This window comes from Halichoerus grypus, chromosome 5 (genome assembly GCF_964656455.1).
Source record: "Halichoerus grypus chromosome 5, mHalGry1.hap1.1, whole genome shotgun sequence".
Taxonomy (NCBI): domain Eukaryota; kingdom Metazoa; phylum Chordata; class Mammalia; order Carnivora; family Phocidae; genus Halichoerus; species Halichoerus grypus.
Window position 1 is genome coordinate 153,192,451 of NC_135716.1, and position 13,888 is coordinate 153,206,338.

General features: G+C 48.1%; 1 protein-coding gene and 1 long non-coding RNA gene across 11 annotated transcripts in view; one reads left to right on the forward strand and one right to left on the reverse strand.

Annotated features, from left to right (window-relative positions):
• ARMH1 (armadillo like helical domain containing 1) overlaps positions 1-13,888 on the reverse strand; it is a 49,826-nt gene that overhangs the window by 19,393 nt on the left and 16,545 nt on the right. For all 10 annotated transcript variants that reach the window (XR_013448203.1, XR_013448205.1, XR_013448204.1 and 7 more), the window contains exons 4-7: positions 9,623-9,691; positions 8,264-8,430; positions 7,025-7,221; positions 4,414-4,498 (exon numbers count right to left, since the gene is read on the reverse strand). Coding sequence is in view for 7 of the 10 variants with exons in the window: in XM_078073254.1 (XP_077929380.1) it covers positions 4,414-4,498; positions 7,025-7,221; positions 8,264-8,430; positions 9,623-9,691 (518 nt within the window). In the remaining 3 variants the exon portion in view is untranslated. The remainder of the gene's footprint in view (positions 1-4,413; positions 4,499-7,024; positions 7,222-8,263; positions 8,431-9,622; positions 9,692-13,888) is intronic.
• LOC144381936 (uncharacterized) lies at positions 5,551-7,509 on the forward strand. Its single transcript, XR_013448207.1, has 3 exons — positions 5,551-5,725; positions 5,821-5,983; positions 6,190-7,509. It is a non-coding gene; the product is annotated as an uncharacterized LOC144381936 (long non-coding RNA).

A 13,888-nucleotide genomic window follows, 5' to 3' on the forward strand; every position in this document is an offset into this window, starting at 1 on the left:
CAAAAGCAGCTGAGAGATCAAGTAGGAAGAAAATGGAAAAATGAGTAGCTGGAGTGGAACTTGGGGTCAAGGAGCGCTATGCATCCTTAAACGCTATCATTGAATTTAATCTGGGGGGGTGTCTTTTAAATCTCTTTTAATCCATAGATTAAAGTCCCCAAGGAGGGGCTCTTTTTTTTTTTAAGATGGGAGATACAGAACATATTTGCATGTCACCGGAGATGATCCTCTAGAGAGAAAGAGAGAGCCTCTGTTTATGAGAAGGCTTTATGAATGTGCTTCAGAGCAGAAGCAGAAGCAGAAGAGCTGGCTGCGGCAGGAGCAGGGACACTCAGCTGAGATGGGAAAGAGGGCCGAGAACGTGGGTAACAGGCCAGGCAGGCAGGTAGATTCGGAGGCGCAGAGGTGCAGTTCTCAATGAGAAAAGAGGTGAAGCCGCCACCGGGCTCTGGCACCCTTGGGCCCACGCTGCAAGGGAAAGAGTCACTTAGCCTCCCAAGCCTCTCCACCTGTTGTCACGGCACTCTCCCTGAGAACTGCACTTTCCCTGTAGCCTTCTCAGGGGAATGATGTCAACTACCCCCTCCCAGCGTGGGAGGTGGAGTGCGTCCTCCTTCCCTCCTCCTTCTCAACTATTCCTTTTTCTTCTCAGTACAAACACAACCACCGCCCCCGCACCCCCAGTACCTGGCACAGTACTTGGCACACCGCAGATGTTCACTCAATATTTGTTTTTTAAAAACAAACCAACCCTGCCCTTTTAAGGTTAGTCCATTCAGCTATACCACCCACCCCTCCTGGTCACAGGCTTCTCTCAACCGTGACTGTTGCCATCACCCTGGGGGGACTTTACCTTGGTCTTGCAATTTGGTGTCCTCCAACTCAGAGAAATTTCTCCCTGGTCCTCCCTGTTCGGCACTGTTGGACCACATCTAAGACCTGTCAGACCTTCCCTGCCCTGCCTTTGGAGGATTTTCAGTGGGAGCTGAACGCCGCGTTCGCTCCCTAAACTTCCACTCTGCCGAGCGTGTGGAATAGCTCCCCCTAGTGGACAACCGCACATATACACGCTCTATATTCCCAGTTACACCAAGACCCTTTTGAAGTCCCTGGTGAAAAAGAATTCCTTCATTCAACAGACATTTCTTGAGCACCAGTTATGAGTCTGGCCTGTTTGAAATTATTTTGAGGCTCACAGTTTCACTGTTATCACAGGAGCAGACATCAAACCAAAAGGGCAGTGAGAAAGCTTCACACTTTTCTGCCTCTGCCAGGGTTCAGGGTGTATGGACAGAACTCCCTCCCTCTCTCCCTCCACAAACATGCAACAAGGACCTACCCTAGGCCAGAGACTGCTCTGAGGATATAAGGACAGAAGTGGTAAGAAGTGCACTGAAACTGGGGCGTCTGCTGGGCGCAGTTAAGCCTCCGACTCTTGGTTTTGGGATCGCAAGGTTGTGAGATTGAGCCCCCCACCCCCCGGCTCTGCACTCAGCGCAGAGTCTGCTTCAGATTCTTTCCGCTCCCTCATCCAGCCCCTCTGCTTCTCCCCCTGCTTGCACTCTCTCTTTCAAATAAGTAAATAAAATCTTAAAAAAAAAAAAAGAAGAAGAAGTGCCTGAAACTGTGCAGTGTATTCTGGAAATGACTGCTCCAGGGCTGGGGGTACTGGCAGGGAGGAGGGTGCAGGGTGCTACAAAGGAAGGAGGGCTGACATCTGGGCAGGGCTGGAAGGCAGGTGACAGAAGACCTTGGAGAAGAAAGGCATAAGCTAAGAAGTGATGATGAGTAGGAGTGGTCATGTGAGCCCCGTGGAGGTGGTGGCAGGGAAGGAGGCTCAGTGCCACCCAGTAGTCTTTGCGGGCTGCTTGATTACATTTCCTAACATGAGTCCACTGCCACGTCACCCCCCTCACCCTTGCTCCCATGCAGCGACAACTCTCTGCTGCTGGGTCTGACCTTTACTCAGTTCCCTCCACTACCCTACCCCTCTCTGGCAACTCCTCCCCAGCTAGGAGACTCTCCTCCAACTGGTAATTGATTTTAACACAGCATTACTCCTCACCATACAAGGTCCATCTTCCCAAGCACACCTGCAGGGGTCAAACAAATACAAAAATGGCATGCTACTGCAGGAAAAACGGACCAACATTCAATTTCAACACTGCCTCTGAAAAACAATCGATATTTGAAGTCACCCTCTGGACCTTTGCTGGTCTTCCCCAGAGTCTCACATGCATACCTGAACCCTGGTCCCTGCCTGCTCCTCTTGCCCCTCCCAGACTTCCTGGATCCGGGGCTCCACCAGCCTGCCATCTTGGACACAGGGATCCTAATATTTGCTGATGTCCACACTTTTCCTGCATAATGGGCCTCTGTGTCCCCGCCTCTTCAGCCCTGCCCTTTCCCCTTATGCCACCTCATTCTCCACACCCAGGCACTTCCTAGTCCTGTCCATTCCCTCTTGCCAGGGCCTCTATATTTGGCTAGATGGGGGCATTCTTACTTTGTTATCTGAACAACCCAAAAGGCCTCCCAACTGGCTTCAAGCCTCGAGTCTCCCTGTGGTTCTGACCTACTGCGGATACCACCACCCAGGTAACCTCCTGGACAGTATTCCATCTGGCATTCAAGGTACTCCTCGGTCTGGTCCTAGCCTACCTTTCTAGGTCTTCCTGGGCTGAGACCTCTACCAAACTTCCACTAAATTATCTACCTGTCATTCCTCAGATACATCTTGTACTTCTGTATGCCCGGAACTTCGTTTATACCATTCCCCTTTCCAGAATGCCCTCCTCTGCTCCTTTCCACTTTCCCAAATCCTTCCCATTCTCCAAGGTCAGCTCAAACACCACCTTCTCAGCAATCCCTTCTTTGCTCCCTCCTGTTGAAAACAGAATCTTCCTTCTCTGAACCACTATAGGAACATGGAAGGAAACAACATCCTATAAACACCTGCCATGGGCTCATGTTAAAAGCATATGCTTTGGGGGTGCCTGGGTGGTACAGTCTGTTAAGCATCTAGTTGGTTTCGGCTCAGGTCCTGATTTCAGGGCCATGATCTCAGGGTCATGAGAGCTGAGCTTGGAGTCCACTTAAGACTCTTTCTCCCTCTCCCTCTGCCCCTCCCCCCACCATGCGCATGCATGTACTCCCTCTCTTTCTCAAATAAATAAATAAATCTTTTCTTTTTTTTTTTAAAGGACCACTTTAGGGCAACCCTCTCGGGTCCCCTCCCTCTTTGGGAGCTTTGTACTATCATTCAATAAACTTTGCTTTGCTGCCCACAAAATAAATAAATAAATAAATAAAAATAATGAAAAAAAATAAATTAAAAAAGGATCACTTTAAAAAAGTAAAAGCATATGCTTTGGATTCAGATCTGGTTTGACTCTGGTTAGCTGTATAACCTGGGGAAGCATACTTAATATCTCTGTGCTTCAATGCTTTAGCTTGAAAAACATAAAAATACTTACCTCCACCGTTCGTTCATTTGAGCATCTGAATACCTAATATGTGTCAGGCTCTGTACTCTTGTGGTTCTTTTGAGAATTAAATGAAATGATGCACGGAAAGTAGCAGGCACATAGGAGGACTGAATACATGCAAACTTATCAATACTACCACTGTTCAGTTTAGTTCCTTACAAGTGGAGTCCTCTGGGTGATTTCTGGTTAGAGGGGAAGTACCACATAAGACTGGGAACCAGAGGGCGCCTGGATGGCTCAGTTGGTTAAGCGTCTGCCTTTGGCTCAGCTCATGATCCCAGGGTCCTGGGACTGAGTCCCGAATCAGGCTCCCTGCTCAGCGCCTGCTCAGCGGAGAGTCTGCTTCTCCCTCTGCCCCTCCCCACTGCTTGTGCACTCTCTCTCTCTCTCTACCTCCCTCCCTCTTGCAAAAATAAAAATAAATAAAATCTTAAAAAAAAAAAAAAGACTGGGAACCAGCCAGCTCTGGACCCAGGTGGATCATAGCCAATGTTAAAGTACCACGTGGCTGGGCGCCTGGGTGGCTCAGTTGGTTGAGCGACTGCCTTCGGCTCAGGTCATGATCCTGGAGTCCCTGGATCGAGTCCCACATCGGGCTCCCTGCTCGGCAGGGAGTCTGCTTCTCCCTCTGACCCTCCCCCCTCTCATGTGCTCTCTCTCTCATTCTCTCTCTCTCAAATAAATAAATAAAATCTTAAAAAAAAAAAAAGTACCACGTGGCTGATTCGAAGTACAGAAAGTGACTGTCATTTTCTGAATAACTTGCAGATCAGACCGAACCAGCATCTACCATCTGCCAAAGCTCTCCAGGATACCCAACAAGGTTCTTTGTGACTAAGAGAAAACTGTTGGAGCTAGTCTGTCTAGTTCTCACGGTCAGCTTCTGTAATGTGTGAGCAGGAACAGACCCAGCTGCCCCCCCTACCTTCATACTGGACTTCCAGGTGCATCGTGCGCAGCACCTTCAGCACACACTCCACGATGCTGGGGTGGGTGGTTCCAATGATCGACTGACGAGACAAGACAACAGGACAAGGAGGTTACTTAAGATCTAGTACACCTGGAAGAAACGAAACGCAGGCTTGCAAACAGCTAGGCAGCCTGGCCGAATGGGGAGAGGGAGGGTAGTGGTGAGTCACTGGGCCTTGGCCGCTGCACTGTATGAGTACATTTCTCCAGAGGAGGGCCAGATATGGCAGCCGAGGATCCGAAAGACAGTCTGCTGAGCTTGCCACTGACCCCTCTAGCTCAGGAGGCATTCAGTTGGGGTGAGCCGGCCACCGGCTAGAAGTGCAGGCACAAGCCGCTACCTTGCTGGGGGGAGGGTGGGCACTGGCTGGGGAGAGCTGAACTCATCCAGGATCCTAAATCTTCTCTCCCTCAGGGACCTCAAGCGACTGGGGAGCCCGTCTTTTCTACCTCTTCAACATTTATCCGGGCATCGGTTCCTGTCCTTTAGCGTGAAACATCCTCAAGCTCACCCACTTTGCACACAATTGCCCTTCAGATATTGCTCTTATTCTCCCTCTACACCTAAGCCTCCCAGGAGCCCAGGGGAAGCCACTTCATCCTCGTGCATCCTTTGATAGGCTGCTGCAATTTAACTTCTCCTGCCATGGGACCAACATTCACCCAAACTTTTCACGCGGGGACCATCTTTCTGTTCTACCTACACTTAGCCCTCTCTGTGGTACTTGACCCAGCTGGTCATGTTCTCCTTGTTGAAACTCTTTTCCCTTCACTTTTACAGGCGTTTTTTCCCTCGTTTTCCTTTAACGGCTTCCATTGCTCTTTTTCAAAGAGGCGGAGTGGTATATGGAACGACTAAGAACTCTGGAGTTAGGGAGAGTTGGATTTCAGTGCCTGCTTAGTACATACCTCTTCCTTAGTGTGTGGCCTTGAGTAAGTCACCGGACACCCCTCAAGGCTCAGTTACCTCATCTTTAAAATGTCTGCCTCCGGGGCGCCTGGGTAGCTCAGTTAGTTAAGCGTCTGCCTTCAGCTCAGGTCATGATCCCAGGGTCCTGGGATCAAGCCCCACATCGGGCTCCCTGCTCAGCAGAGAGTCTGTTTCTCCCTTTCTCTCTCCCTCTGCCTCTCCCATGCTCATGCTCTTTCTCTCTCTCAAATAAATAAAAAAATAATAATCTTTAAAAAAATAAAATGTCTGCCTCCATCAGCTATTGTGAAGACTAAAAGAGATCATGGAAGTAAGCCCCTGGGACAGTGCCTAGCAGGTAGGAGGCACTTAATAAATGGAAACCGGAAATAATAATGATAATCCAGCTGTTTTGTTGGACCTTCTTGCTCAGCTCATCTCTTTTTTTTTCAGCTCATCTCTTAAATGCTGGTGATTCTCCTCCTGGTTCATTTTACCTGGCTGACCTTCCTCACTTCTGCTGTTTCAGTGATCCTTTCTCTGCTCAGGAAAACCAACTGCCATCCTCATCTCGGGTCTCTTTCCGAGGCTTCAGACTTTTATTTTCTACTGTGCGGTGGGTATCTCTACTAGATGTCCTCAACAGTAATTCCTCAGTTTGAGCTAGGAATCAGAATTACTTGGGGGAGCTTAAAAAGAAAAAGCATTACCAAAGGCCGTCTGAAAGCTGTCAGAATCTATGGGAGGGAGGCCTGGGATTCGTTTTTTGTTTGTTTGTTTGTTTTGTTTTTTACACAAATGACCTATTTATGTCCTCTGCAGCCGGCTGGGCCTGCTCCTTAGATGGCACTTGGGAGCCACCAAGTCTCATCGAGTCAAAACCTAACTCTTCCCACATCCAATCGATCTTTCCCTGCTCTCTCCCGGTGGCACACAGCTCAGCCTGCTGCCAAGTCCAAAGCTGGCGGTCATTTTTGCCTGCTTTTCTTTTACTGCCCCACGTCCCACGCGCTCCGCCTCAGAAATGTCCGTCTGACCCAGTTGCCTCTGTTCCCCCTGCCCCAGGGCAGGCCTCACCATCCCTTCGACCTCTTATCTCCCTGCCTCCACCCAGCGTGGAGCTGTTTTGAGAGCTTTTGCTAATTTATCTCAAGACCACTCTTGGAACCTCTCTTCCCTCCTTACCAGTGCGGTGTCTTCAGGCGGCCACCATGTCCCAAATCGGATCCCACTCACATTCCAGGGCACTGAGAGGAAGGCAGAAGCCAGGAGGAGAGGAGGAGCCTTCCCAAGCCCTGGCGATCTGGCCTTTCCCTCCTGCGCTGTCTACAAGTGCACCGTGATTCCTTCCCTACCAAATTGACTCCTGTAAGCTTTTCTACAGTCTTTTCATCATCTTTGTTGCTTGTCTCAACCACTTTTAAGTCTGCCAACATCTTTCTGATCCTTAAGTAAACAGGACAAATCACTCTGCTGGGCGACATGAACTCTTTGCCCTGCCTTGGCCTTCTGGAAGTAACACTGATTGAACAGCAGACGTGCCGTGGGAGGCTGAGCTCTGTTTCTCATGCCTGCCTGAAGTGCACCCGTGGTAGGTAATTTTAAGGTTAGTGTGTGGGTTGAATCAGAACCACGGGAGCATGCAGCTGGGGCTCACCTGCGCAGTCCTGAGAGTCTGCAGGGACAGCTGCTGAGCTTTTGGTGATGCGCAGGACAGCAAAGCTATTAGACCTTTGTAGACTTGATTCTGGTACTTGGGGTTTCCGTGGACCAAAGAATCCAACAGAAGCTGCACTTCTTCCTGGGTCTCTTCGGATTTAGACTTTGCCAAAAATTCTGCTACGGATCGTACACCTGAGCACAGAAGAGAGGAAATGCTCAATTAGAAGGGGATTATGAAAACAATCCTCACTCAAGACGACATAATATGGGCAGGGGACGACTGAGATGTGTGAACGAGGCCCGTTCAAGCGAAGCAGAATCAAGGCTCAGTTCTCATGCTGCCTCCCTCTCTTGTTTGCTTCATGGCTCTGTGGCCAGAGGATTTGATTTCAACACAGGCACGTCAGCTTGTCAAAATCTGTTCTAAAGTTTAAAATGGCTCCGCAAAATGCACAATTAAACACGCGTTTGGGATTGCTATATGATCATTAACACGTGCAGCGTTCAGTAGTTTACTAAATGTTCTAACAAAGGCTGCCTCATTTAATCCCAGAAACTATACTGAGAGGGAGGTGTTAGTCCCATTTAATGGATATATACACTGAGGCTCAGAGAGGCCACGGGGAGATGTAGAGGAGAACCATGATGAAAAGTGCAGCGAGGAAAGTGCTTTGAAAAAGGGACATGTGGGGGATGGTATCTTCCCCAACCACCTCGATCAGAGCACTTGATGGAACATAGGGAAATTACAGGGTTGTTTACCCTTCTCACCACACCACACTGTAAGCTCTTTGAGGATAAGAACTGTATTTTATTCATCTTTGTATCCCCAGCACTATATATATATGTGATATATATACATATATCACACATATTCAATGAATGACAATGATTTTATTTCCATTTTATTTCTAGAGTTATTCATAACTCAATTTCACAAAGGATTTTAGGCAATGGCTTAATAAATCTTTGTTGAATGGATGCATGAAAGAGGATATATTTAAAATGGAGAAGTATTTCCAAAACCACCATGGAAAGATTGGAGCAAATGATGAATCAAGGAAATCATAAATCTGACTCTCGTGGTGGTGACACGGACAGGAGCTAATTGACTCCACTGTACAAAGTGCTTCCGTGCAACATTTTCCTAGAGCGGTGCTGGGTGCCGCCACCATTTCACCCAGGCCCCTAGGGAGACATGGAATCACCACCCCCGTCGTAACACAGTACCCACCATAGCTTTCACAGATGAGCTCCTTGTACTTCCTGCCATAGTTTGCAATAACCTGAAGTAGCTTGATGGATTCCTTCTTGTCCTCCTCCCTGATCTTCTCCAGCCCAAGTATTTCCAAGAGTGTTAGGACGCCTCCAACTTCCAGAAATTCTCTAAGGTACCGATTACTGTCCAGGGGAATACCAGAGTAGAAATAAGACACTTGTCATGTTCCTTGGCACTCACCTTTCTAAGGGATCTCGAGGTCCTTTCTTCTCATACTTTGCCCTCCTATCCAGGAAGTGTTCATGGGCAAAGTGACACAATAATTTGGAAGTTCTTCCTTCTAGCAGCAAATGCAAAAGTTAAATACGTTGGACGTTTCTTGTGTTTAGTTTTCCAGACTCTGTTCCTCTTCTTCTTGAGATAGCACCTCAACTATCCCTTGGGGAATCACCCCTCTGCCACTCATGGGCCGTGTGGTTTTGGCAGGGTGAGCGGGTTACAAGGCATGCCATCATTCTGACTGCAGTAATTGGTTGGGACCAGCCATGTGACCTCAGTTGGTCCAATGAGGCTCAACACCTGGGGCTTTCTTGGGAACCCCTGGCAAAGATATGCTCTCTTTTGGGTGTGGCTGAGCAAGCAGGATGCATGTCTGGAGCTTCTGAGGGCCATAGCACATGGAGACCAAAGAATACAGAGGGGAACAGAGCTGAGAAATGGAGAAGAGAGAGGGAGAGACCAAGTACTGATGACATTTTTTGAACCCCTGGATCTAGCCAGGCTTTTTTTATTTTTATTTTTATTTATTTATTTTTTTTTTTAAAGATTTTATTTATTTATTTGACAGAGAGAGACACAGTGAGAGCAGGATCACAAGCAGGGGGAGAGTCAGAGGGAGAAACAGGCTTCCCGCAGAGCAGGGAGCCCAATGCGGGGCTCGATCCCAGGACCCTGGGATCATGACCTGAGCCGAAGGCAGACGCCCAACGACTGAGCCACCCAGGCGCCCCTAGCCAGGCTTTTTTTAAAAGAATTTTTTATTTATTCATTTGAGACAGAGAGATACAGAGAGAGAGAGAGAGAGAGAGAGCAGGAGCAGTGGGGAGAGGCAGAGGAAGAGGGAGAAGCAGACTCCCCGCTGAGCAGGGAGCCCAATGTGGGACTCGATCCCAGGACCTGGAGATCATGACCTGAGCCAAAGGCAAACACTTAACCGAAATCTGAGCCCCCCAGGCGCCCCCTAGCCAGGCTTAAAATACAGATTTCTACCCGTGTGATAGAAAACACGGTAGTCCCATGTGATGTGAATGCCAAGGATACCATGAGCCCCATATGCAACTGAGACCCCAGAATCTCTCTAGAAATAGAACTCACCTGCTCACCGCTGACAAGAAGATGCCAATAGACTTTAGAAGCTTATCTAAACAGGAGCCAGTCATATAGCTGCATGACAGGTTAAAGAGTGAATTTCAGGGTGGTTTTCCACACAGAAACCAGATCCTGTGTCGATTCCTGGTACCTTCTATGGCCCAGGATGACCAACAGTTGAATTGTGCCCTTTATCTGAGAGGGGCCACTAGGCTGAAGGGGGAAGTGGTGACACACAGTGTCAGGCACAGGGGTGGGCGGTGCTAGCAGGCATGTTCCTGGTTCCCCAGGAAGCTTTTCTGGGGCTGGTCAGCCACCTTGGGTCTGAAAAGGCCCCCTAGAGAGCAAGGAGGCTCTGATGAATGAAAGGTGCATGGAGAAAGCACAGTCAATTTTCCAAGCCTCTCTAAGCCATGACCATTGCACCCTTGGGTCTCAGCACAGTTCATTACTTTATGCCTCATTTTTAGACTTCTCTAAAAATAATCGGCTTCATCATTAATTCTCAATTTTGTACTTGCTCAAAGCTTTACACTGGAGGTCACTATCTTTATGAAGAATTGCGTGCCTTCCTAACAAGAACGGGAGATGGTGGAAAAATTAAACTCTGATTTAAAACAACCTCAGTATTTAGTGTTATTTTTTAATGTGAGCCTTGCAAAAAGCTTCATTGTAATAAAGCACCCAGAGCACGCATCAGCTCGGATACAAGGTATGAAATCAACCCACAACAGAAAAGGAACCAGTCAACAATTACTAGGCTCATAACACATCACAGGCTCTTAGAACACTTAAGAAATTAGCTGAAATTATTGCAGCTCATGGAGGATGACTGAGAGCTTCCAAGACTGATAAAGGCTAATGTAATGGGTTGGAGGTAATGGTGCTTTGTTGCGGGGGAGGGCGCGTGAGGCAAATTATCTCTGCTGCACCCTGGTTCCCAGGATGCCAATAGAAGTGGAGACAGATTGGCTCATTAGGAAAGGCTCTTTACTGCAAAAACAGTGTTTGCTCTGGAGCCAGGCTCCCCTGCCTGTTGCCACTACAGCTGGAGGCCAGGTTATCAGCCCACAGGGTAGCCTCTGTCTTCCTACATTGTCCTCCACCCAGCTCCCCATGAGCCCCAGCCCCCATTCCTGCCTCCCTGCCTTCTCCCTCTTTTCCTCAGTTGCCAGCCAGGCTCACCAACTTTTGTCACCTCTTTTTCCTCTGTCCCAGGCTAGTCTTGCTTTCACAGTCACTCATTACACATATTTCTGGTCCATTATTTCCAGCAATTAGTTCCAGGAGTTTGCCACAGTATCAGCAGGCGCTAACTAGTACTAGGCACTGCGGTGCTCTGCTTGCCTTGTCTCATTTAATCCTCACCACACCCTGGGGTGGCTGCTAGTAATATGTCCATGTACTTCCTGAGGAAACAATCTCAGACAGGTTAATGACCTGTCCAGGTCCCAGAGTTAACTGATGGAACTGGGATTTGAACCTAGCAGTCTAGCTCAGAGTCTGAGTTCTTCCGGTCAGGCCTTCCTGCTTGTAGACAGACGGAGGGTGTGGGGCTATTTATGCAGATCATCTCCTGGGATGGTGTTGGAGGTGGAACTGTGGGTCCGCCCTGTCCCAGGGGAGGGAGGCCTGAAGGAGAGTGGATAGTGTATGGGCTTTGGGCCAGACACACCCATTTCAGACCTTATCTCTGCCATTCACTAGTAAATTACTCAACCTTTTCAAAGCTCTTCTCTCTTATCTATAAAATAGGATAATGCCGATCACCTATTAGGCTTCACAAGCAGCTCAGAGGAGTTAATATTTGTACATCACATAGCTCAGTGCCTAGAGCATAAAAAGACTCAATAAATGGTAACTAATACTTTTGTCATTATAATATATAAATCCTTAGTTTTACTGGTCTCTTCTGGAAGTTCAAGGTTAAAAAAGCGGTTTGAGGCTAATGTGAGATTAGGTGGTAGTCAATTTTACAAGACATAATGATGCTATGTTGATTTGTTTTCCTTCCAAATCCACCATAACTAGCGGGCAGCCGAGGAGCTGTGGGCTCACTGGTTTAACACACTACATCACTTCAGCCCGTCTCTTTTCTCTGTTGTATGACAAGGTCACAAAAAGTTAGGAAACTATGCATAATGTCAGGTGTAGACACTGAACACATGACTGTATATTGAAAGCATGGTTCTTTCAGTCATTCAATAAGCGTGCCGTAAGTGTCTCATGAACGCAGGCGTTCTGACTGGCACTTGGGAGATGGGGAAGAATGATACAATGCCAAGGGTAGTAAGTGCAATGACTAAGAAGAGAACACTACCATGTAAGGGGTGGGGAGGAAAGATCCTGCCACAGAGGCTAAGAACCGGCTGTGGGAGAAGGTGGGGGACAGGACAGCGTGGGAAGGGGCAGTGGTCAAGCAGGACCGGGGCTAGGGGGAGGCGATGTAAGTAAGATGAGGCAGGCAAAAGGTGGTCTAGATTTGGCGACCAAGGCATTGCTGATACCTTGGTGAGGTTAGTATCACAGGTTGTGAGGCGGAAGCCAAATCATAGGTGCTGATGTTTCTCAAAGTATCATCTTTGGACCACAGGCATCAGAGTCCCCCAGGGTGCTTATCAGAAACAAAGAGGCCAGGAGTCCTCCCTCAGTCTACTAAATCAGAGCAGTGGGGTGGGGGTGAGGAGGCAGGCTGGTAATCTGCAATTTAAACCTCTGGTATGAACTCTAATGTCTGAGGAGATTGGGGTCAACCTAGAGACATAATCAGTGGTATTCCCCTTGACCTGTTCTAGGTCTGAGTCTGATTAGAAATTTTATCGATGATGTAACTGTAAGATAAAGAGAGCTGTGGTGACTGAAGCCTTTAGTTCTGCCCAGCAGCAGACGCTGCTTCCCTCCTTCCTTTCCTGAACAAACATGTAGTACGTACCTCTTACGTGCCAGGCATGGTCCTAGGCACTGGGAATGCAGAGATGAGGAGAACAGATGTGATTCCTGCTCTCACAGAGCCTATAACCCAGTGGGGAAGAGAGATTTTTTTTTGAAGATTTATTTATTTATGAGAGAGAGAGAGAGAGAGAGAGAGAGAGAGAGGGAGGGAGGTGGGGGAGGGGCAGAGGGAGCGGGAGATAGAAATTTTAAGCAGACTGCGCTGAGTGTGGAGCCAGATGTGGGACTCCATCTCATGACCCTGAGATCACGACCTGAGCCTAAGTAAACCAAGAGTCCGACTCTTAACCGACTGCACTACCCAGGTGCCCGAGATATTTTTTTAAAAGATTTATTTATTTGAGAGAGAGAGAGAGCACGAGCGCACGCACAGAGCAAGTGGGGGTGGGGGGAGGGGCAGAGGGAGAGAGAAAAATCCCAAGCAGACCCCTGCTGAGTGCCCGGAACCCGACACAGGGCTCAATCTAGAACCCTGAGATCATGACCTGAGCTGAAATTAAGAGTTGGACGCTTAATCGACTGAGCCACCCAGGTGCCCCAATATTAAGCAGGTACAAACAATACAATGTTATAACGATCAAGACAGAGGGGCTGCCATGAGCATATGTAACAGGGGAACCTAGGCTAGTCTAGGGCTCAGAAAAAGGCTTCCTGAGGAAGGGATATTTAGACTGAGATCTGAATGATGGAGTAAGAATTAGTCAAATAAGAAGTAGGTTTAGAGGAGAGGAGATGGTTCAGGCAAGGAGAAAAATATATAATAAAAGGATCTGAGGGGTGCCTGGCTGGCTTAGTCAGTGGAGTGTGTGACTCTTGATCTCAGAGTTGTGAGTTTGAGCCCCACAATGGGTGTAGAGATTACTAAAAAATAAAATCTTAAAAAAAAAAAAAGAAAGGATCTGAGATGATCCATGGATGCTGTGGGCACACAGAGCAGGAATATCCTCAAATGCACCCATAACCCAAACTTTCACATCTGTCTTCAACCCCAATCTGTCTCTAGGACTCCTGAGCACGGGCACCTCAAACACAGCATGTCCCAAACCAGACTTAACTAACCCAACTCCTTTTCTTGTATTCTCTTCCCACATAATGGCACGCCATTCACCCAGTTTCCCAAGCCAGAAACATGAGAGTCATTCTGTGGAGTAGAAGTGGAGATGGTAGTTGGATTAATAGGTATGGAACTCAGATTCCAGAGAGAAATGTGGGCAGGGGTACACAACTGAGAACCCTTCACCTGGAGTAGTGTTGACATCATGACGATGGATTAGGTCACCGAGGGAGAGGGATGTGGATGGAGTCCCAAGAAATATCCAC